The sequence below is a fragment of the Colletotrichum siamense genome (assembly GCF_013390195.1).
Source record: "Colletotrichum siamense strain Cg363 chromosome Unknown KSG_Cg363_contig10, whole genome shotgun sequence".
NCBI lineage: Eukaryota > Fungi > Ascomycota > Sordariomycetes > Glomerellales > Glomerellaceae > Colletotrichum > Colletotrichum siamense.
The window spans coordinates 1,992,140-2,014,802 of NW_023501023.1; the positions used below are offsets into that span (position 1 = coordinate 1,992,140).

Sequence of the window (22,663 nt, forward strand, 5' to 3'; positions counted from 1 at the left end):
GGCGCATAATTTTAACTAGCTACCAAGAGGCAAGAGCATCCCGGATACACTGTTTTTCGTGGCTACCCTCCTCGCTCTTAGTATTTATGGTCTTCTGCCTCCTCTTCGTCCCTACCTGCGCAGGCAGTGAAAATCGAACTAAGCCGCCCGGAACCCGAACGTGCAGGGCGATGAGCGAGGCTTCCAACCGTTGCCCGACCACACATGGACCAAGAAGATGGAAATAGATGCGCAATATGCCTACAAATTCACAGAAACCCCATGATTGTTTTTGACAAAAAGATGCCAGCAATTTCGGCTCACTCTGGAAAGGGATTGCTTGCCTTGTGACACAGTGAAGAGATGGGTTGACCGCCTTCTTGCAGACTGACCACCATTAATGGAAAGGCTGATGGGATGTTTTGGGAGAAGGTGGGAGTTACTGAAGCCTACGCTGTGGTTTCAACGGGGTTTTTTTCTTTCATCCTCCCCTTCCCTTGACGTTGATGTTCGTGGTCTTGTCACGAAGCACCAGAGTTTCTGCCCAGCTGTTGCCAGCTGATGGCAACCGTGAAGCGCCCTCGATGGCGACATCCCATTGTGGGGCCAACGTATCGCGACTCCACGTCAATGTTGTCGCGTCAGAACATGGACACCTTCACCTCGGTCAAGTTCGATTTATGCGGAGGGCATTCAAAGCATTCGACGTACACCGAAACTCTCCATGTACCTGCGGTATTGAGCCAAGAAATAAAACAAAAACGGGTATCCAAAGGCGTCTCGGCCATCTTCTGGTACAATGGACCTGACAACAGCCAAGTCTGGCGACAGGTAAGTATTAACCTCGGCATCATGGCTGCCGTGTCTTTGGCTGCATGACCATCTCAACTCATGCCAGGAACAATGCTGACGCATCAAACACAGCGCTGTAAACATCATATTCATAGGAGCCGGTGCTGTTGGCTGCTTCTATGCTTCGCGACTGCACCATGTGCGTCCGCATGTACCTCCGCGAGAAGGCTCGGATCGTGCTGACTAGAACGACAGCCCAACCGCAACGTCCACGTATCACTGGTTGCAAGATCGAATTACAAAGCGATCAATGAATCTGGAGTCAAGTTGGAAACGCACTCCTTCGGCGATTACGTATTCAAGCCACATGCAGCCTTCCCATCCGTCGAAGCAGCAGCGTCTGCAAAGCAGGAAGGTTCCAATGTCCAATGGGACTATGTGTTTGTGACGACCAAGGCATTGCCAGACCGCTCAGATGACTCTGCCATGATTGCCCCGCTCATTGGTCCTACGTCTTGCATCGTATTGATCCAGAATGGCGTGGGCGTCGAGGAGCCCTACCGCGAGCGATTCCCTCGCAACCCCATTGTGAGCGCTGTGACGGTCATCAGTGCCGAACAAATATCCCCAGGCGTCATCAGACAGAACCGGTGGACACGCGTTAGCATCGGCCCGCACACGAACGGCCTCGGTACGGGCAACGCAGAGCTTAAGCGCCTGGGTACGCAGGCAGTCGAGCAACTGGGCCGGTGGTGGGGGCCTAGCTGGGGTGGTATCCGAGATGTTGAGCCTCACGATGAGATCGGATTGCAGACGGTGCGATGGCACAAGCTCTGCATTAACGCGGCGTTCAATCCCAGTGCGGTGCTTAGCGGCGGCAGAGGCAATGCGGACATGGTGATGGACGCCGAGTTGAGGGAGCATGTTGTCGGTATCATGAATGAGATCAGGGAAGCGGTGCCAAAGATCTTGGGCCGGGAGTTTCCTGACGACCTGGCAAAGCCTGATCGGATTGTCAAGAGCACGGAGCGAAATACGGGAGCCAGGCCGAGCATGCTGCTGGACTGGGAGGCCGGCAGACCTCTGGAGCTTGAGGTAATCCTGGGCAACCCGGTGAGGATAGCGAGAGCTCACGGGGTAGAGATGCCGCGCCTACAAAGCCTATATGCGCTACTCAAGAGTGCGCAGAAAACCCGGGAGGAGAAGAGCGCCAAGGGAAAGCTTTAGATGCTGTAGATGGTATCCCGTGACACCCGAATCCAATTACCTGTCAACTTTGCATGCATTTGACAGCAACAGTCGAGGTTCCACTAGGACGATTGCTACCCAGAAAGCACGTGAGAGATATTTCAAAGGGGTATTGGCCGGGGTTGAGCTGCCGTCGGAGCGTAATCGGCACTTGTTTCGGAGGACTTGTTCAACCGAGAAGAATATTTGAGCCAGCAGCGCCTGGCGAACGCCACAGTCATGATGTTTGACGTCATCATGCGCCGGTGTTGAACATGGCAAATGTGGCGGTGGCGTTTGGAAGATAGGCACGGAGTGGGAATTGCTCGAGTTCTGTTGTACACCCAAGCTCCGAAGGGGCTGTGGCAGCCCTATCGACCAGAAGTGCAACCAATGAAGTCGTGGATGTATTCGTAAATGGCCATCAACCCAGGGACAACTAATGGTGGAGGGTGCCGGCAGTTGGGGAAAGATAGAGACGGCCGAGCAGCCACGCAGCTTTCCCTTTGATTTTGCGACCGTGTTCCAGCCGCAACTCTCGAGGTCGTAGCATCCAGGTCCAGGGCTGAGGCATATTAAGCCCGGGCTGGACCTGTCCATGGGCGGAAAAAAACTTGGATGGAGCCTGTTTTGCTTGCATCGGCGGTACAAATACTACCTCGTCAGCTTGCTCCAGCACGGCGGGATGCCTGCGACTGAAATGCAGACACAGGGAGAATTCCCTGTCGTAAGCAGGGATCGACAGTCGCAGATCCCATTGAAGCATAGGCATTTTGAGAATCCCATTCCTCTCAATCCCAAATTTGCTCGTCTCTTCTCTGCTTTGCCAACAGAAAGTAGGTAGCGTAGTGTTATGTGGCTTAGCCTCCACAGTGTGCGAACATCAGGTACAGCTTGCCTGTACTACCCATCACTACGAATTATCACAATCAAGCAGTACGCAGCAGCAAAATGGTCGTCTACATCATTGATGAGGTGATGAGAGGTGCTAGGTGATAGGGGAGGGGGGACGGGACGGTCAACGCTTTGGTCTTCATCCCGCCCATGTCGTTGTCATCGACTGACTGTTGCTGGTCCGATGCTAACGCTTTGCGCTAGATCACCGATGCAAGTCTAGCAGTAGTGTACTTTATACCAAGCGGGCCTGGGGCAGCATTCCCTCATTTCTCCCATCGTAGCCCGTATCCAGGTATGTAAGTACAACGGATCTGAGATACACGAGCATCATCACGATTGAAGGCGTTACTGAACCCGCCTGTTTCCGCCCACACAGGCAAATGAGCAACAGCGCACAGTCGTGACGAATGATCAGGGGAAACGCGGCGGAACCGAAGAAGTAGGCTTTTTTTTTTTTTTTTTTTTTTTTTTTTTTTTCAATGAAAAAAATCAAGACGCAAAGGTAAAGATATCAGCAGAACATATTGCAAGAGCCTGGATTGGTGGCACTAAGGTCGATGGGCGCTGGTGGCGACAGAACACCGACATGATGCAGGTTCCACGATTCCCGCCTTTGTTTAGCTACAGTGGGATCCCGATCGTCCCAAGCACCCACTCACACTCATTCGTTCCCCTCCAATGCTTCTCTTGCTCTTGGTCTTGCTACCCCTCTTCTCTCCCCCTTGTGGGCATTTTTGACACTTGAATCGCCCTCCCCCCGGCATCTTACTATCCTATGGAACTACGTCTCGCCAAGTGGAGGGAGGATCGGGAAGTTGCAGTGGAAGCCGATAGACCGAGAAAGAAGAAGAAGAAGGGGGGAGGGGGCGGCGAAAGAAAGAGGGCAAATAAAGCAAAAAACAAAAAAAAATAAGGGAGCCCAGCCAGCCGGATACGATATCTCCCTTGGAACAAGCTCCCGCTGCTTACTGGACGCAGTAGAGCACGCCCCCCCGGGCGGAAGAGAACCTTTGGCATTGGCTTTTGCCTCGCTTGTCGGCTGAGATATGCTTGCTCTGCAGTTTATATTGAACAGACTCTTTTTGCCATGATGTTGTATACTTGTTGTTGTATCTTCTCATTCGTTCTTTTCTTCTCTTGGTTTATCGCGGCTGCTCCAGTCCAGTGCGCCAATAGCCTAGGTACATACTGAGCATAAGTAGACCTGGCCTGGCTGCAGACACTCCATGGAAGAAGAAGAAGAAGTAAAAGCGGCTTTGTGGGGTGTAGCTTCGGGCAATTGCCGCTGGAGGGATGGGGCGCGTAGTTGTAGAAAATCCGGATGACCTTTCTCCACCGCCAGAAATCCCATCCCTCTCGCTCAATTTTGCCATGCAAAGTCCATGGGAGAAACCCGGTCTCGAATGTTCCCGTAATGACATGACATTCGGGACCCTCCCCTCCCCCCGCAGAAGAATCCCGGGATGCCTTGGTTGGGAACGGCAGATTCTCACTGAGAAGATTTCCAACTCGCACAAGACTTTGTCCTCCCTACTGCAACGGAGAACAGAGGGATCAGGAGCATGCCATGCAGATGGGGAGTCTCCGGGAAACCCTGCTCTTTACGCATTCAGGAATGGAATACAGAGTAGTGTACGGGTACTGCGTAGGCCCCGAGCGGCACGTGTACCCGCTGCGTTCCAGGCTGCCCAATCCCACTTCAGCCCGACCTCGACGGAGAAGAATGCACTTCATCTCTTCAGACTGGTTGGGATCAAGTTGCTTGCTTGCTTTGCCGGGCTCGGGACATTGCAGCAATTCCTGTCAGCTGAGCCCTATGTGGCCCTCCGGCAAGTGCCGCTTCTCGAATCCGGCTTGTTGGTGCGACCTCCGACTGTGAGGTCGGTGAAGTTTGAAGACCAAACTCCTGGAGCCTACGGATACTATGTAGATGCCTGTTGGACGTGTGACGTGCGGTGCCTTCCTTCACGGCAAAACAGCCCAGTGCAGCAGTCGACTTCGGAGCAAAACGTCCACTCGATTTCCAGTGCGAGGGTGCCCCTGCCCAAGTCTCCAATTGTCCCATGTCTGTCCGTATGTCTACAGTGCAGTGCAGCGCAGTGGGCAGTATGGGTCTCTGGCGGCGCGCATGTGCCTCTCACCTCAGCGAAGGCGCTGGCTGCTGCGTACGTATTCGTAAGGTAGGCGACGGATTGAATACCTTGGTGGGAAGGGTTGTGCTCGGTCATGACGCTTGTACCCTCGACAAGGAGCGCACGAGAGGCACCTTACCCGACGGCGGGACTCAAAGTAAGTACGCAGTACATGCCTCGGATGAGGTGCAGGACGGACTCTACGCAGTACGCAGTAGCGTTACCGTGTAGATGAGCATGGGTAATGCCTGAGAAAGGAGAGCAAAGACTGATGGCCAGGCTTAATCCACGATGGGGACCACTTGACCAGTGATCGACACGCTAAGAAAGCCTAGGCCGCACATCCATGATCCCTCGCACCACTCCTGGACTCGAGCTGCCCTGGTCGACAGCCGCCACCTGAGTGAGGGTCTGCTGCTGCTTGCTTGCTGCTGCTGGCACAGTGCGTATGCTGGTCTGTTGCTGCTAGAGCTGGCGCACCCGTGGGAGCTGTGGGCTTTGGGTAGGGAGGCATGTAGGTAGGTAGGCGTCCGTACCTTGCCTTACCCTACCTTACCTTACCTTACCTTACAGTTCGACTGCATCATGGGCTGGTTGGCTGGGTCAACTTGGCCGTCGTTTTGCCTGGATGTTTCCAAGCGCCTCGTCCCGTCTCGTCTCTATGTATGTACGCCGTAGACTCCATAATTCAGACTGGAATCCAATCCAGAGTCTGCCTTGAGTAGAGTCCGCAGTCCAGAGCCCTGGACGAAGAATCCAGCCCGAGAGAGACTGGTGTATGTACCTTAGACAGGTTGCTGTCCGTCCATGTCTTTCCTGTTCAAGGCTGCCAATGAAGCCAATGAAGGCTGCCACTCACCTTGCTGTAGATTCACATTTCCTTCCTTCCTCCTTCCCCTCTTTTTCTCCGTCTTCTCTTCATCTCTAGTGTACTTGCCTTGCCTCGTTGATGATGATTGATTGTTGCCACTCTGGGGCAGGTACTTGCGAAAACCCTCGTTGAAGTCTCTACGCCCGTGTCTGTGGCTTCCTCTCCCTCTCCCTCCCGCTCTCCCTCCTTCACACACTCTTTCTCTTCCACACTCTCTCCCTACTCCTCTCTCCTCCGCCTTGGACCCTCACCCTTGACACATTAATCTTCCCTCCGTCAGCGGCCTCGATATTCGCCGTAAACGTACACCCACCCGCACGGTGCTGCATTTGCCATCCGGTCGACTCTTGATCTCTTGTGATTAGGATTTCTGCCCCCCTTCATGGTACCTATTACGCGACCACCACCTGCTGCCGCATTGTTACTAGCAATACACTATACTGCCTGCCTACCTTACTTACCTACCTACCTACCTTTCAAACGTTAGTCTACCTACCTACCTTACCCTGACCCTACCTTGGACCACCGCCACAGAATTCCGTTCTTGCATCACCTACCGCTACGTTGATCGCATACACATAGCCGTCACCCTGATCTTGCCTTAAGCCATTCGTTGCCACGCATGCTTGCCTTTCGATTGGAACCTCTCGGTTAACATACCTACTCTGCCCTAGGTAGCTAGCTGGTGCTTCGTTGACGTCGCTGTATGCGTACTTACCGCGCACGACGGGGTACCCACAACGCCTGCCATTTACCGCAGCCCAAGCCCCTCAATCACCGCCGCCACAAACCGATCTACCAATGTTCGAGGGAATCTGAGAGCTGCAATTCCCATTCGCACCTCCATCTCCGTGTCTGACAGTCATCGAGGTGTTCCTACAACCACTGTCCACCACTGCCCGCTACCCCCGGCGCGCCCACTCTACTCTGTACGAATACAGCAGCAGGGCCCTGTCCACAACAACCAACCAACCAACCCCCGGCTCGCTCACTTGCCTCCGAACAATCGTACAATCGAAGAACCGCAAAACCGCAAAACCGCAAAACCGCATCCCATCCCCCGACTTTCCCATCAGGGCTGCCCCTCCGGACCCGAATGATCGACGAATAGAGCGTCTCGCAGCCAGTCCGCCGACAAGGACACTGGGGGCCTAGTCCTCCTTTCTCCTATCCTTGCCGACGCTGTGTCTTCCTCGACACAAATCCGTTTCCTCTCTATCTTGGGGCTCATACCAAAACAACAACAACAACACCAACAACAACGAGAGAGTGTTCTGTTTGTCTTGTTGCCTCATGCTAAGCTTTACTGATTGCGGACCTCTGAGCCTCCGGCGAGGTCGCGTCCAGAGCTTGCATCCTTGTGGGATTTCATAGACTTTTAGGTCTTTCGCCGCGTATCGTCAAGTATGGACGCCCAATCCGACACCCGCCGGCCTTCCGTTACTTTCGCCGACCAGTCTACAACGGACGATTCGTCTGAGGCAACTCCCATCGCGAGCTCCCATTCAAACCCCGCCGCGCCGCAAGTCGACGACTCGTCCACATCTGACGCCCCTGCCGCCTCTGCTGCATCTTCTGCACCCGTCTCCGCCAATGCTGCTACCCCCAGTTGCTCTTCATCATGGAGCGCCAGCTCCGATCGCCAGCTTGGTCACGGTGCGAGCCCTGACCCTTCAGATAGGGTATTTCCCATCCGCTCCGTCGTGAGTGTCCAGCGCACCGGTAGATTATCAAGCGAACACGACTACTTTCCCCGACTACCCGACCACGGTCAATATCCGGCACCCCGGCCTGGTGACCCTCGAATCGACACCGCTGCCCTTGGCGCCGCCTTTCGCCGTGATTCCGCCTCTGCCACCACCTCCCATTCTCGCCCCTCCACAGTAACTTCGCCGAGCGACCGACAACCTGTCTTGACCCGGAGAAAGAACACTGATAGCGGGCCGTTATCAAGCGTCCAGGCCGATGCCGTGCGCCATGCGAATTCGAAGCCCCTCGAACTATTTCAAGACGTCATCTCAGACGGCGAAGATGAGTCGGTACCAGGGGATGATTCCTCCCAGCGCCCAGCATCCCTCACCACAAGCCAGCTTAGCGAACTCGGTAATGATGGTCTTTTCACGACGCGCTTCAAATACGTCATGACAGACGAAGGTCACCATGTCATCACCGGCACCGACAATGTTTTGCAACGATGCGAAGACGAACCTATCCACACTCCTGGTGCCGTTCAGGGATTCGGTGCCCTGGTGGCCATTCGGGAAGAGGCAGACGGGCGCTTCTCTGTTCGTTACGCCAGCGAGAATACGGAGAGGTTAACGGGCTACTCGCCTCAGCTGCTGTTTCGTCTGAATAGCTTTCTTGATATCCTAACCGAAGAGCAGCAGGATAACCTATTGGATCACATTGACTTCATCCGTGACGAGGATGCCGACCCAGCCATCAACGGACCCGAGGTCTTTAGCCTGTCGATTCGTCCACCAAGGAGGAAGAGCGTCAAGCTCTGGTGCGCTATACACATAAATCCAGCGCATCCTGACCTGATAATCTGCGAGTTTGAGATAGATGATGATCATCAGTTTCCACTTCGCCCACCAGAAGAGGCTACTCCCAACACACCAGAGGATACACTCCAGTCCAACCCAACGATGGAAGAACTGGCCGAAAGCACCGAAATCTTGAGCAAGCCTTTGAGGGTCTTACGAAGTGCGCGAAAGCGTAGAGGTGACGCCGGGGCCATGCAAGTTTTCGACATCATGTCCCAGGTACAAGAGCAGCTTGCTGCGGCTTCCAATCTGGAAGGATTCTTGAAAATATTGGTGGGCATTGTCAAAGAACTCACCGGCTTTCACCGAGTCATGATCTACCAATTCGACTCTTCCTACAACGGAAAGGTCGTCACCGAGTTGGTTGATACCACGCATACGAAGGATTTGTACAAGGGACTTCATTTCCCGGCCTCCGACATTCCACGGCAAGCTCGCGACTTGTATAAGTTGAACAAGGTGAGGCTTCTATACGATCGCGACCTCGAGACCGCAAGATTGGTCTGCAAAGCCAAGGAGGATCTCGACCTGCCCCTAGACCTCAGCCACTCGTATCTGCGAGCCATGTCTCCTATTCACCTCAAATATCTCGCCAATATGGCCGTACGATCCTCCATGTCGGTTTCCATCAATGCTTTCAACGAGCTGTGGGGCCTCATTGCGTGTCATTCTTACGGCCGCAAAGGCATGCGGGTATCTTTTCCTATCCGCAAAATGTGTCGCCTGGTTGGGGATACGGCGTCACGGAACATCGAGAGATTATCGTACGCAACCCGACTTCAAGCTCGAAAACTCATCAACACTGCACCTACGGAGAAAAATCCATCTGGGTACATCATCGCGTCGTCGGACGATCTCCTGAAGCTTTTTGATGCAGACTTTGGGATGCTTTCAATTAAGGGAGAAACCAAGATTCTTGGCGAGATCGAGCAGTCTCAGGAGGCTCTGGCGATGCTGGAATACCTGCGCTTACGCGAACTCACGTCTGTGGTCACCTCTCAGGATATTCGGGAGGATTTTCCAGACTTGCGCTATCCTCTGGGCTTCACCGTCATCGCAGGCCTCCTCTACGTCCCGTTGAGTGTGGGCGGCAATGACTTCATCGTTTTTTTCCGAAAGGGCCAGGTCAAGGAGGTCAAATGGGCCGGCAATCCGTACGAAAAGACTTTGCGCGAAGGAACAGCTGCCTACCTGGAGCCCCGGAAAAGCTTCAAAACCTGGCACGAGACGGTGCTTGGTAAGTGTCGAGAGTGGTCCGAAGAACAGGTTGAGACATCGGCTGTGCTGTGTCTTGTCTATGGCAAATTTATCGAAGTGTGGAGACAGAAAGAAGCTGCGTTGCAGAGCAGCCGTCTTACACGACTTCTGCTCGCAAATTCGGCACACGAAGTACGCACCCCCTTAAACGCCATCATCAATTACCTGGAAATCGCGTTGGAAGGCTCTCTGGACCAAGAGACTCGCGACAATCTGGCAAAATCTCACTCTGCGTCTAAGTCGCTGATTTACGTCATTAACGACCTACTCGATCTCACCCAAACAGAGGAAGGCCAGAACCTAGTCAAGGATGAAGTGTTTGACTTTGGCATGTGCATACGGGAAGCAACAGAGCCATTTGTCAACGACGCTAAGAGGAAGGGCATTGAGTACCAAGTCATCGAACACCCCGGCCTTCCTCGTCACGTATGTGGTGATAGCCGACGTCTCAGACAGGCCATTTCCAACGTCGCAGCCAACGCCGTGCAAAATACCGCTAATGGGTATGTCAAGGTCGAACTATACGTTAGCGAAGTTCTTGACCGACGTGTACGCATCGAAATTCTGGTCGAAGACACAGGCAAAGGAATGACGGCCAGGCAGTTGGACACTCTCTTCCGAGATCTGGAGCAAGTCAGCGTCGAATTAGATGAAACGACCTTGCCTTCCAAGGATGACGCAGCCGGAAAAGAAGATAGAATCTTGGGCCTTGGATTGGCCGTCGTTGCCAGAATCGTTCGGAATATGGATGGCCAGCTGCGCCTCAAGTCAGAACAAGGTACAGGATCACGATTTATCATACAGCTGCCTTTCGATATCCCGGATGACGCGCCAGCACCAGTTGAAGGCCTAAGGCATTCGGAGTCAGCTGCAGATTCCAGCGTAGCATCCGTGACTACTGCGGTCATGCCTGACAACGACGGCGAACTCATGCTCATTGATCGCGGAAGCAAGCAAACGGAACAAAATGATGGGTTTGAAAAAATGATGCCTGTGGATTCGGGTCCAAAAGCGGAAACCAGAAGTCTCGAGAGTCAGAAGAGCGTCGCCACAGGGACCAGCAGAGCTAGCGACAAGAGTTCTCGGAGTGATGCGGATCGCTTGATAGACGCCATTCAAACGCCATTGTCTATTGGAGAGGTGGACATGAGCCGACCAGTTGCTCAGCGCCAATTCTCCAGGGAAACACTCTATCGACCAAAGTCCTCAGACGGCAACTCTTCAAATGTTAGCGTCACGGGATCGCCAAATTCGGTGCGGACAAGCCAGAAGAATGGTCCTGCAATAGACTCCTCATCACGGACTGAAGTGGGCTTTAGTAGCGTGAAGGATACGAAAACTCCCATCAGGGCGGTCAAAATTCCTGACGAGTACTTGGAACCACCGTCCTCTTTGCCTCAGAGCGCATCATCTCGAATGCTATTTGAAGTATCAGAGAAACACAAGCATGGTGCAGCCTCGGAAAGCGGTACAATTGGAACGGCCACAAGTGTCGTCTCAGGGCCAGATACTACCAAGTTGCAAGTCCTTATCGCCGAGGATGACCCCATCAACTCACGAATTCTGCGGAAGCGCCTGGAGAAATCAGGCCATCAAGTTTCACATGCTGTAAACGGCGAAGACTGCGCGACGGTTTATCGTGAAAAGTCTAGTGCCTTTGATGTCGTCTTGATGGACATGCAGGTATGTGCTCCCGGTCGGTCCCTAGTTATTCCTGTGCTGACAGCCAATTTCTCATCGTAGATGCCGATAGTTGATGGTCTGACGAGCACCAAGATGATCCGAGCCTTCGAAAATTCTAGTGAGCACGGTGGGCACTCTTCCATCGCCAATCATAATGGCAGAATTCCCATTTTTGCTGTTTCGGCATCCCTGATAGAGCGTGAGAGAGAGAAATACGTCAGTGCAGGTTTCGACGGATGGATTCTGAAGCCCATCGATTTCAGGCGTCTCAATACCTTACTCTTGGGAATAGTGGAGGACGACACTCGTGCAACGTGTTTATATGCCCCAGGACAGTGGGAGCGCGGCGGGTGGTTCAATGTCAGAGACTGCTCTGGTGAAGAAGAAAAGATCCTTGGCAAGGAAACATCAGATGATGAATCGGCTACACCTACAGGCCAAGACGGAGTCACGAAAAAAGCAGACAGCACAGCTTGATTGTGTCCATCGTTGTTGTTTCTCATGAGGCTGTTGTTTGTATTTCAGGCTTCTCTGCTCGGACAACTTCGATGAGCGGTCGGATTGATGAGGATGATATGGTGAAGGTTTGCAAAGCTAGAGCAGACTGTGTTGGTTTTCACTCAGTATTACGAAGGGGAGGAGTGCCGTGCTACTTGATGGCGAGAGAACGTGCGCCGAACTGCCTCCATGGGGTCTTGCGATTACGGAGTTCACTGCGAAGTTCAAGAGATGGACTGGATTCAAAATCGGACTAGGGTTTGCTGAAACTTGACGATATAGAGCTAAGGAGGGAATGGACGGATATACCATGACAAAAGCATACGGATTGCATGGAAAGGGTAGGAGCGACAAGCCGGACAATGGTGGGCGTTTTCTTGGTTGCGAAATTAAATATCTCCCGGCTTTTTGTCCTCGAGGCAATATACCACTGCACGGTCTTCGCCATGCCGAGACAAGGAAAGAGCTTCACGGCACATGAAGAACAAATGTACACAAGCAAACTGATCTCCCGACAGTGCTAACGGCCGTGGCAGATGTACACCAGAAGAACGTGTAGTAACAAGAGAAATGTACTGACGACCTTGTCCATTTCGAATTCCACGTGGCACATACACCATTCCTGTCGAGAAAGAGATGCTTCTGAGCTAATTGTCGTCACCATGGCACAGCCCTAGTTGCACCATTAGCAGGAGCATGCGATGTTAGTAGTGAAGGAGAAGGCAGGGATCTTGACTCTGTCTCGCTCATATGGCATGCCTTCCAGTGGATGTGTACTTTGGAGTTCGTCACATATGTAACATCCTAAAGCTTGTACAAAACATTTTCTCATACCGTGCCGACTGCCAATTGTCACAGACGATGTGCGGAAGACAGAGGAGGAGCCAGGATCCGAGTTTGATCAATCAGTGGCAATAGAGCACAGGCGGGAGACAACAACACCGCGACTGTGCGTCTTGCTCATGAGTAGATCCAAGCATTATGGCGCCTCAGATAAGGTAGGGATGGGACAACATACGGAGTAGACGGGCCTCCCCTCCCCTCAACCCCAGGGCCCCTTTCATAGGTTTGGGAATCTGTTCCTACCTAGGTACCAAAGCTCCGGGACCTGGCCGCTCAATAACGGGCGCATGATGGGAACTGGCTCATCCAGGACCGGCTACCCTCGAATATACAACTCTCAGTTGCAGAATCAACGATGTTTGCGACTCATGCTCCGTCCATAGGCCGAGAAGTGCATCAGCGCATTCAGAGAGCAGGCAGGGCTAGGCGAGTACGGCGCATCTGATGATGTTGCCGCGACTACGGCTGGCTGTAAGCAAGACCACCTCCTGGTTCTCGTGCGTTTTCCGGTGTAACCCATTGACAACCGATAGTGATGAAGACAGAAAAGTCGATAAAGTTCAGTAAATCAACTGATGATACAAAGTCGCTTCTCGACACCCTCCTCCCGTGTTTGGGCCCCCTATATCTCATCTTTTCCTATGCCGTTTCGTGACAATATCCTCTTCCGAATGATTTCCGGAAATAGCAAGATCCGGACGGCAGAGACAGCGGAAAAAATCCAGGAGTGGGTGGTTGGACGGATGACTATAAGATGACGAAAAACGCAATTTCGAAGACAGAATACAAAGGCTAGACGGGCCATCAGTTCAGGAGAGAGGACGCGGACTGAGCGTTCAGTCAAGCATCGGACTTTGTGTTCTCATTCGCAGACCCGGCACACCACCTGTCTGCCAAACAAGGTTCTCCGCTGCCATCGCGGGTTGAGATACCCGTGCGCTGCTCTCTCTCTTACACTCAAAGCTTGATTGACGTGGTTCTTGCTGCTGTCCACCGCTCGTATCCTTCCCTAGCTGGTGAGGTTTGAACTCGCAGCTGAGGGGACCTCTTGGAGCATGGTCTACCCGGCTCAATGGGCGGACAAATGTAGGTGCCGCGAAGTAAGAAAGTCAAAGTCAAAGCCCCCCGCTGTCTGCTTTCTCGATCCATAGTAACACCAGAGTAGTTCACACGCTAAACATCTTCACCCTCCTCGCTCTTTCGCCTCTTCCGCGCTTAATCTTTCTATTTGGTTCAAACTCTACTTTCCCGCGAACCCCATGCGGCTCTCTTCCATGCCTTGCCTCGCTACTCCCTTCCCTTGGCCAACCTTCATCGAGATGGATGTGAATTCAGAATCAGGGAAAAAGCACGGACTTTACTTCGCCATCATCAAGAAGGCCAAGGCAGACAGACGGGCAGCCAACTTGTCGTTGACCAGCTGGGCTCATCCCTAGTTCCATCTGGCGATTTTGGTGAATCGAGTCTCTCTAGTTCGTAAGTCTGATTGCGGGTTCCGTTTCGCCGTGCGTGATACTCGCTCATCTGAACGAGGGACGGCCCAGTCGACCTGTTTCTTTTTTCGTTTCCTCTTTTCTTGCCGCCAACTGGGATCAGAGTCTCGGCGTTACGAACCTATTGGTGTGACGAAAATGACTCGGTCATGATGGCGAAGAATGGTGGTGTGCTCCGCAGACACACTTCCTTCGCGTGAATGCTGTTCGGAACTCTGTCTTCCCCTTCCCGTCATCCTATTTTGAGCCCCTGCTCGCAGTGGTTCATGACTTGTCTTTTGGAAGAGGGGGCCTGCGATGTGCATCTTTTAGTTTGGCTCTATTCAATAACGCATTCTTTCCCCCGTAATCACCCTGTTTAGTAGGTGCTGCCCGCCAAGTCAACAACTGCTTAAGCTGGCATGTTCACGCTCTCCAATTCTTCATCTTGCCTTAGCCAAAACTACCGATCGCCAGCGAAGACGAGTATGGCAAAGCTTCCTGCAGACTCGTACGAAGACCAGAGAGGAGTTGTCATCGGCTCCGTAGTCTTCTGTATCATGTTTCCTACCACGCTGGTGGGTCTACGGATTTACACGAGAACAAAGGTCATTGAACTGTTCGGCATTGATGACGTTCTTGCTATCGCTGGACTTGTGAGTCATGCCAACAACGTGCTGGCTGGAAAGACGAAGGACTGACTGGTCTGAGGAAAGTTGGCTTTGATAGGCTGTGGAACTGCTATTGCAGCAAGTATGTCATGTCACAAACCTCCTTGAACAAGAGGGTCCTGTTCATGTTGGCTAATGCGGACGGCAGTGACTGAACATGGCCTCGGGAGACATATCTCAACACTGGACAAAGCAGAGATCCCGGAGTACCTTCACGTGAGTTTCGGCCCTTTCCCTACCAGATATGTTCAAATTTGATCTGTTGGGTGCTCGCTCACACGGCTCTCCAGACCTTCTTTGTCTCCATCGTCTTCTACAACATTGCGCTTCTCTGTATAAAATTGTCTTTTCTGTTCCAGTATTACCGAATCATGGCTGTTCCGAAGATGAGGAGAATTTACGCTGTCGCAATCGTCGTGGTTGGGGCATGGGCCGTTTCCCAGCTTCTCATCGCTACCTTCACCTGTATACCCGTCGAAGGGTTCTGGGACAAGGCCATCAAGGCATATTGCATCCCTAACCAGCCACAGTGGTATGTGAATGCGGCGGGAAATATTGCCACCGATGTCGCCGTCTTTGCACTTCCTCTGCCCATATTTTGGCATCTTAGTCTCCCCAGGAAGCAGAAGCTGCTCCTCATGGGGATATTCAGCCTCGGATTTTTGTGAGTGGTTACAATTTTGTCCCCGATCGTTCGACGCAGCATGTCGGTTTTCTAACAGTTCCCAGTACTGTGGCCGTCTCTATTGTCCGCACCAAATATCTCAGCATTCAACAGGACTTCACCTGGACCAATGTGGAAGCTTCTCTCTGGTCGCTTGGAGAGATCTCTTCAGCCGTTACCTGCGCCTGCCTTCCGACTCTGCGACCCCTCATGACCAAACTGTTCCCGAGGATGATGGCTAGGGTGAACTACTCCTTGCACTCAGACACTCGTGGCACCCGCGATACCCGTGGCACATTCCCCACGAGTGCGTATCCACCAGCCATCGTCAAGCCCGACGTGGAGATGGCCACCACGGAGTCGGCTGTCTCAAGCGCGCGGTCGAGCCACGCGAAGGAAGACAAGTCCGCCACCCACGTGTCGCCTTATTCAAACCAGCACCAGACCGCTTCGACCGAAAGTATTTTTGGTTTGGCAAGTGTACGAGAGGACGCAATCACCCCCGTCAAATCGAACTTCAGCCCCACGAGCCCCAGACCGACATGGTCCCCTTCTTCCAGCAAAGGATCTCAGGGCCGAAGAGAGATACGCTGAAATGGCTCTGTGATCTGACATGATTCGAGAGTGATCCTCGTTCAACAGCAAAAAGTTTCTATGGGATCTGGGCTGGTAATCGGAAGAGTGAATAATGTATCGTCAAGAGGCTTCCGAGATGCCGCTGTCGTCTATAACGTGTGCCAGAGGGTGCCGAACGGGAGGAAAACGTCCACTTTTGATTGAAAAACGAAGTTCTCGATGTCTTGGATACAGGATGGCATCTATCGACTTTTTAATACCCCGGTTAATAATCAAGTAATAATCTATCAAGGCCTCCCTGCCTCTCGCATTTGGGTATCTCTTGAGTTGTGTTCTACGTGCTCACATGATCTTTCATTTTTGGTGTTTCTCACCCGCTCATCGCCCAACACGCCACCAGGACCTCCTTTCCGGCTCTTTATAGCCTTCTTCCTGAACATTGTGCTTTCCAACAATTGTGAGGAACACCTGGTCCAGTGTTGTGGGACTGACGCTGTAATGCATGACACCCAGGTTCTCGCGTTGCTCCTCCAACATGACAGCCAGCTGACCAACGGCGCTGGAAGATACATCCTGGTCCGCCCGCTTGATTTCTTCAACTTTGTGGCCACTGAACGCGCTCAGAACTTCGCTCGCTGGCACGGAGAAGCGCATTTGGCCGTGGTAAGTCTTCTCCTCCACTTCAGCCCCAGGTAGGATTTTCTTAACCCAGTCACGAAGCCTCTCTGTTTCTTCCAGGGTGGTATGTGGCGCCGTCTTGCTGATCAGGTGCACGTGAAGGGCATCTCCGAAGCGATGCCGAAGGCTGTCTGTCGTGCCAAGTGCCAGCATACGTTTCGCCAAGATCCCGGCCCGGCTCGCAAGGGCGTCGGCCTCCTCCATGCTGTGTGTCGTCAACAGGAGAGATCGCCCAGGAACCGTGGCCGCTAGCGTCTTCCACATGATACGCTTCGCAGCGGCGTCCAGACCCGAAGAAGGCTCGTCTAACAATACCACGGTCGGATTGCCCATCAACGCGATACCGAGGCTTAGTTTGCGCTTGTTACCGCCCGACAACGCGTGGGCCATGCGCGTCGAAAAAGCCTGGAGCCCAACTGCGTGAATCACGGCGTTGACATTGTGGTCGATATCGGGAATGCCGCGGACGCGAGCGTAAAATTCCAAGTGTTCGCGCACTGTCATTAGATCCATCGCATCGTGTTGAGGGCAGACACCAAGGTGCGCCCGCGCAGCCGGCAAGTCGTGGATCACAGACTTATCCTCGACCAGTATGTCGCCACCATTACGACTTGATTTGAGATCTCCGCGAATCAGAGAAATAGTCGTCGACTTGCCAGCTCCATTTGGTCCTAGGAGAGCAAAGACTTCTCCACGCTGAATGCCAAAGGTGACATTATCAACGGCAGTGTTTTTGCCGAAAGTCTTCGTTAGATGCATTACTCTAAGCCCATCATCGTTGTTTTGTGTCGTCGTGACTCTGTTCAGCTCATTTGCCACTTCCTCATCGGACGAGCTAGGATCTTCAGGTTCAGGATGTCGACGTTGCCAAAGTCGCCGTATGGACGAGCCAACAGAACCACTGTCAGCCCATACCAAGATGCCAAAGAGAAGAATGGACTGGACGACTAGGTACAATATGAGGCCACCGTATTGGAGCATTCCGCCCGGATTGGGCGCAAGCTGGCGACCATCACAGGCTGTTGAGAACAGGTTCAGAGTCAAGAACATAGCTCGAACAACCGAGCCAATGGGCGCGACGGCGGAGATGACGAAGTGGACGACAAGCAGATAATCGTCAACCCGAGTCACCGGCGCAAACGTTACCGTACAGAGGTATGCAACCAGATAGACAAGGAACATGACTGCTTGCCCTGCGGCAACCCAAGCGTATGTAGAAAGCTGCGTCTTACAGAAAAGAGAGATGACATAGGCCAGAAGGATAGCGGTCAGCCCGTAAAGCATGAATACGAGGAAGATATAGCCGACATGATACCAGATGTTTGAAAGGGTCGCCCAGAGAATAGTCACCAGTACTGTGGAGGCGAGTACAACGATGAAGTCGAACGCGAGATAAGCAAGCCATAGAGGCAATGGTCGAACACCATTGGAATATTGAAGGCCTCGAACCATCCGCCGGCGTTCCAGACTCGGGTACAGGGCGAAGAACCCGGGGTAAGCCGAGAGAGCTATGCCGGTGTAAACGAGGAATTGCAGGGAGTTGCCGGTGTCAGGGTCCCAAGGAGTGGCGAAGGGTGCCCAAGCGATCATGAGTGTGACATTGCTGAGGAGCATATTCATGAGATTCTGGGTCAGCAACGGATTGATAAGACCGTTGTAGTTAGCCATATATGCGATGGTAGGTTCCATGCCGCCATCCCCAAACCAAAGACCACCTGGCAGTGTTTCAACCCGCCGCTCAACAATAGTGCTTTTGAAAGAGTCGAATGTTTCAGTAAATGTGGCATTCTCTTCAAGCAGTTGCCTTGCAAAACCTAGTCCAGTGCCCGTAGTGGATCCTAAGCCACCGCTTCCAGAGGCTGCGTTGAAAACCGGCAGAAGAACGCTTGCGGCGGTGTTGAAGTCCAACTTCGAAGATGGCCCAAGAACCAGTTTCCATGTGAAGTCTGTGAGACTGAAACCCTGGGTTTGGTCGAGCGAACGCTCTTCAGAGGGTGCGCATCCCGGCTTGTTTTGGCCTTTGATGAACAAAGTGACGAGGCCGGCGGCTGCTACGGGGAGAATGAAGGCGGCGAAGTGCGGAATCCAGTTGGTCTTGAGGATGGTGATGCGCTTCCGGAAGAGAACGGCTGCTTGCTGCATATAACCAATGCGATTGCCGTCAAGAAGTTTTAACCCTCCCGGAGATGCGGCGCCAGTAGTATGAGCCTCGTCTGATGCTACTTTCTTCTCGTTGTATTCCGACGTCGTGTCAGACGCGGACGGGAAGTCTCCTGCTTCTCCTCGGACCTCCTCTGCCAGTTGCAGGAATACATCCTCAATTGTAGGCCCAGAGAATCGGTATTCATGGATGTCGTTGACCTCTAAGGTGCGGATAACCTGAGCAGCCAGGGTTGAGGATGGCGCGATATAACTGACAAGATCGAACGAGATCTTCTTTTGAACACCGTGGACATCAGGGCCATTCTTAATGCCAGTGTCCTTATGAACATGAACGCGATATCCACCGCCAAGACGGTCTTTCAGTTCGACGGAAGATCCATCAGCACGTAGTGTACCTTTCGACAAGATGGCGATGTGGTCAGCCAGCAGATCGGCTTCGTCTAAGAAGTGAGTTGTAAGGACGATTGTGCGGCGCCCTCGCTCGGCCAAGAGGATGTCCCAGAGTTTTCGCCGACTGAGAGGGTCGATGCCGCTGCTGACTTCGTCGACACAACAGACAGCACTACCTCCCGTGAGCATCATGCCCAGCTGGAGCTTTCTCTTTTGTCCCCCGGACAGAGTCTTGGACATGGCTTTCCGCTTCAGCTCAAGGTCAATCGATTTGATGAGGTCGCGAACTTCCTGTTTCGACGCAAGATCTTTCGGCGATTTGAGCCTATTAAAGATCTGGATATGTTGCTCAACAGTGAGATCGTCCCACATGACATTCTTCTGAGGCGCAATTCCCAGCCCGCCGGTGCCATCAATGGTGATAGCACCGCTCGTCAGTTTGTTGGTGCCGGCAATGGAGTCCAAGGTTGTAGATTTGCCACTGCCATTGGCGCCCAAAAGGGCGAGGATTTGGCCTCGACGGATGTTCAGAGTCAAGTTGTTGACAGCGACAACAGGTTCGCGAGGGCGCGAAATGAAGGAAAACATGCGACGCAGTGCCGAGGGCTTATAAATTTTGCTGAAGCCCTCGATACGGACAGCCGCCTCGGTTGCTGGGTCATTGGCCGAGCCGAACACGACGTTTCTACCCTGGGTGGTAGTGCCGTGCAGTCTCGACTCGATGACTGCCCCAAGAAGGGGATACCCAAATATCTGGATGACCAGAAATACCCATAACACGATTCCAGTGAGTTGCCACGGGCTACCCGGAGGAACCTGTGTAAGATTCGTCGGAGCGTCGCCTGATTCGTAACGGGCCATGTATGTAACAAAGTACACATAATTACAAGGCGTGAATAGGAAGCTGAGAATACCAACAGTGGCGGTGCTAGGGTAGGAAATGGATTGGGCGAGAATTCCAAGTATGATAATGATCAGAACAGCAGCGATGCCGCTGATTTGGGCCTTTTTGAAAAAAGAGGAGGCCAAGATGGAAAGAGAGGCCATGGCTATTCCGTTGAGAACATGATAGACCAGAACAGTGGCCACACTCGTGCGAGCAAAGACACCGGCTCGAAGTACCAGAGAACCGATGATCCATCCAGGAAGGTAGATGAGCACAAATGCGAAATGATAGGAAACGATGCGGGCTGCCTGGGCATGCCATCGTTGCTTGACAGGCATCATGGCATCGAGGAGTCGGGTCATGCCACTCTCACGCTCGGTCGCGATGAATCCGGTGAGATGGTAAGTAACAAACAAGACGCTGGTCATGAAGGCAACGCCCATCCAGTTGGTAATGGCGCTCTGGTACCGGACACGAATCTGAATGGCACGTTCTTCCTGGGTCATGCTCGTAAAGGGATATTCGGTCACCGTGTTGGGCAGAGGGCCTTGCTGGACTTGCGAGGAGGAGTTGGAACTGGCGACTTTGGCGATGGCAGCATCAACTGCACGTTGCAGAGGTAAGAGGTAGATCTGGGCATCATTCCTGTCCGAGTCGACGTCGACGACCATTGATCGCAGTGCGCCATCGCTGCGCAAGGTATAATTCCAGTAATTGCCGGTGCCCTCAGCGGGGGAAGACTGGAAAACAACGGCGCCATAGCATCTGGAAACGCCGCGAAGGTTGCTGCGGCAGTCTGTACCCAGGTCAGCTGTAGATGACCGGCGTAGGGCTTTCTTGCCGACGCTCTCGACGGATTGAGTGAGCGTGTCGATGACTTTGTCAATGTCCCCGCCGATGAGACCGTTGTTCACGAAGACAACGGTCTGTCTACCGGTGCTAGCTGCGGCATCGAGGGCATCCGGTAGAGAACGAATCTGCCTTGGGTCGGAAACGCCGTAGACGGCTGGGGGAACGAAAAGATTCTTTGCGAAGCTGAAAAATGTCGTCAAGGCGATAGGGAGGATGAATGCAATGAAAATGGCCGCGATGGAGTGGCGGCTTATTATCCTCCAGTTTTTGACAGTCAAAGTCCAAGTCTGGCGTAGAAGCGCCATCATGGGCGAGAGTCGCCTCGGGCGGCTACGCCGTCGTTTCCCGTTCTTGGTATCGATTCGCGTATTTTGTTGTTGACGGTGCCGACGTGGGGATGCGATTTCGCGGGCGTTTGAGGATAAGCAGAGGCTCGTGATGAAGGCTGGCTGATAGATGTGCAAAAGAGAGTGGAATTTTTACAAGTCCAAGCCGTACCTTCTCTTGTTACTCCAACGACCTCTCGAGGCGGCGTGTGAGCCACGACAAGGGGGGGGGGGGTGGAGGGGAGAAGAATGACGATGAAATGGATGTACGTATTAGGACGAAATAGATGAGACGAACATTGGGACGAGGAAGGCCCTTGAAGACACGGCGTACCTAGGCACGGTGTCTTGGGAGTGTCTTGGGGTGTGATGGATCACTCTGGATGAACTGTCGACCTGGAGCAAGACACCTCGGGATTAGGTCAGACTGCCGTCGCGAGCGATGAGGGACCGGAGAAGAATGATTTCTCCTGGCGCCGAGCCGTACGTGCGTGGCTTACCTACCTTAGGCAAGGTACACCGAACTGAACTGAAATGAACTGAAAAGGCAGCCGACGCGCGACGTGCCAAGGTGGGAGTCAAACTGGGGTTCGCCTCTTCCACCGGGCGTTAGGTCTTCGTAATTCACAGCTGAGGTATCCACTACCTACCTTACCTACCTTAGGTACTTTACCTTAATGATAAGGTAGGCAAGGTAAGGGAGGCAATAAACGACGGGAATTGGCCCGAATCCCGGGCGGCGGCACTGACCCGACCCGTCCATGCTCGCGCCCGGGCTGGACCCTGGCACATATGAGTAGGGATAGGTAAAATACATATTTTTCATAAAAAACAACATATCTATATTATACCTAAAAAACAACAAATATAATACAATACTACTAATCCTAATTAGGCTAGTTTTAGCTAGAAAAACCCCTCTAGTCTAAAAAGGCCCCACTTTATAGCTAAATTTAACTATATCTAATTTATTAATACTTCTATTAGCTACTTTTAGTTAAGTTAGCCTATCTATACTAAAAGTCTCTATTATTAACTTATTACGCTATATTACTACTATTACTACTACTAGTATAGGTAACTCTTATAATCCCCTTATCTATACTTAATTTTAATACTTACTACCTAATTTTACCTATAAATTAACTTACTATAAATATAAGTACTACTAAAAGAGCTTTATAAGTAGTAGTATATATCTCTAAGAATATATTAATACCTACTTACCCTACTAAATAATTATAATATACTAAAAGTAGT

The 22,663-nt window shown here is 52.5% G+C and overlaps 4 protein-coding genes across 4 annotated transcripts; 3 read left to right on the forward strand and 1 right to left on the reverse strand.

Moving 5' to 3' along the window:
* Positions 1 to 778: 778 nt before the first annotated feature.
* CGCS363_v014419 (Uncharacterized protein) lies at positions 779 to 1,998 on the forward strand (the record flags this gene model as incomplete). The annotated part of the gene is made up of 3 exons (XM_036646268.1): positions 779 to 810; positions 904 to 970; positions 1,027 to 1,998. 3 exons carry the CDS (start codon positions 779 to 781, stop codon positions 1,996 to 1,998), a joined length of 1,071 nt encoding a protein of 356 aa, XP_036488601.1.
* A 5,306-nt stretch (positions 1,999 to 7,304) lies between these two features.
* On the forward strand, positions 7,305 to 11,861 carry bphB (Cyanobacterial phytochrome B; the record flags this gene model as incomplete). Its single annotated transcript, XM_036646269.1, has 2 exons — positions 7,305 to 11,384; positions 11,445 to 11,861. The coding sequence occupies 2 exons, from the start codon at positions 7,305 to 7,307 to the stop codon at positions 11,859 to 11,861; spliced, it is 4,497 nt and encodes a 1,498-aa protein (XP_036488092.1).
* A 2,824-nt stretch (positions 11,862 to 14,685) lies between these two features.
* Positions 14,686 to 16,126, forward strand: CGCS363_v014421 (Satratoxin biosynthesis SC1 cluster protein 4; the record flags this gene model as incomplete). Its single annotated transcript, XM_036646270.1, has 5 exons — positions 14,686 to 14,853; positions 14,914 to 14,950; positions 15,017 to 15,084; positions 15,159 to 15,532; positions 15,598 to 16,126. The coding sequence occupies 5 exons, from the start codon at positions 14,686 to 14,688 to the stop codon at positions 16,124 to 16,126; spliced, it is 1,176 nt and encodes a 391-aa protein (XP_036488091.1).
* Positions 16,127 to 16,486: 360 nt separating this feature from the next.
* ABCA3 (ATP-binding cassette sub-family A member 3) lies at positions 16,487 to 21,382 on the reverse strand (the record flags this gene model as incomplete). The annotated part of the gene is made up of 1 exon (XM_036646271.1): positions 16,487 to 21,382. One exon carries the CDS (start codon positions 21,380 to 21,382, stop codon positions 16,487 to 16,489), a length of 4,896 nt encoding a protein of 1,631 aa, XP_036488094.1.
* Between the last annotated feature and the right edge of the window lie 1,281 nt (positions 21,383 to 22,663).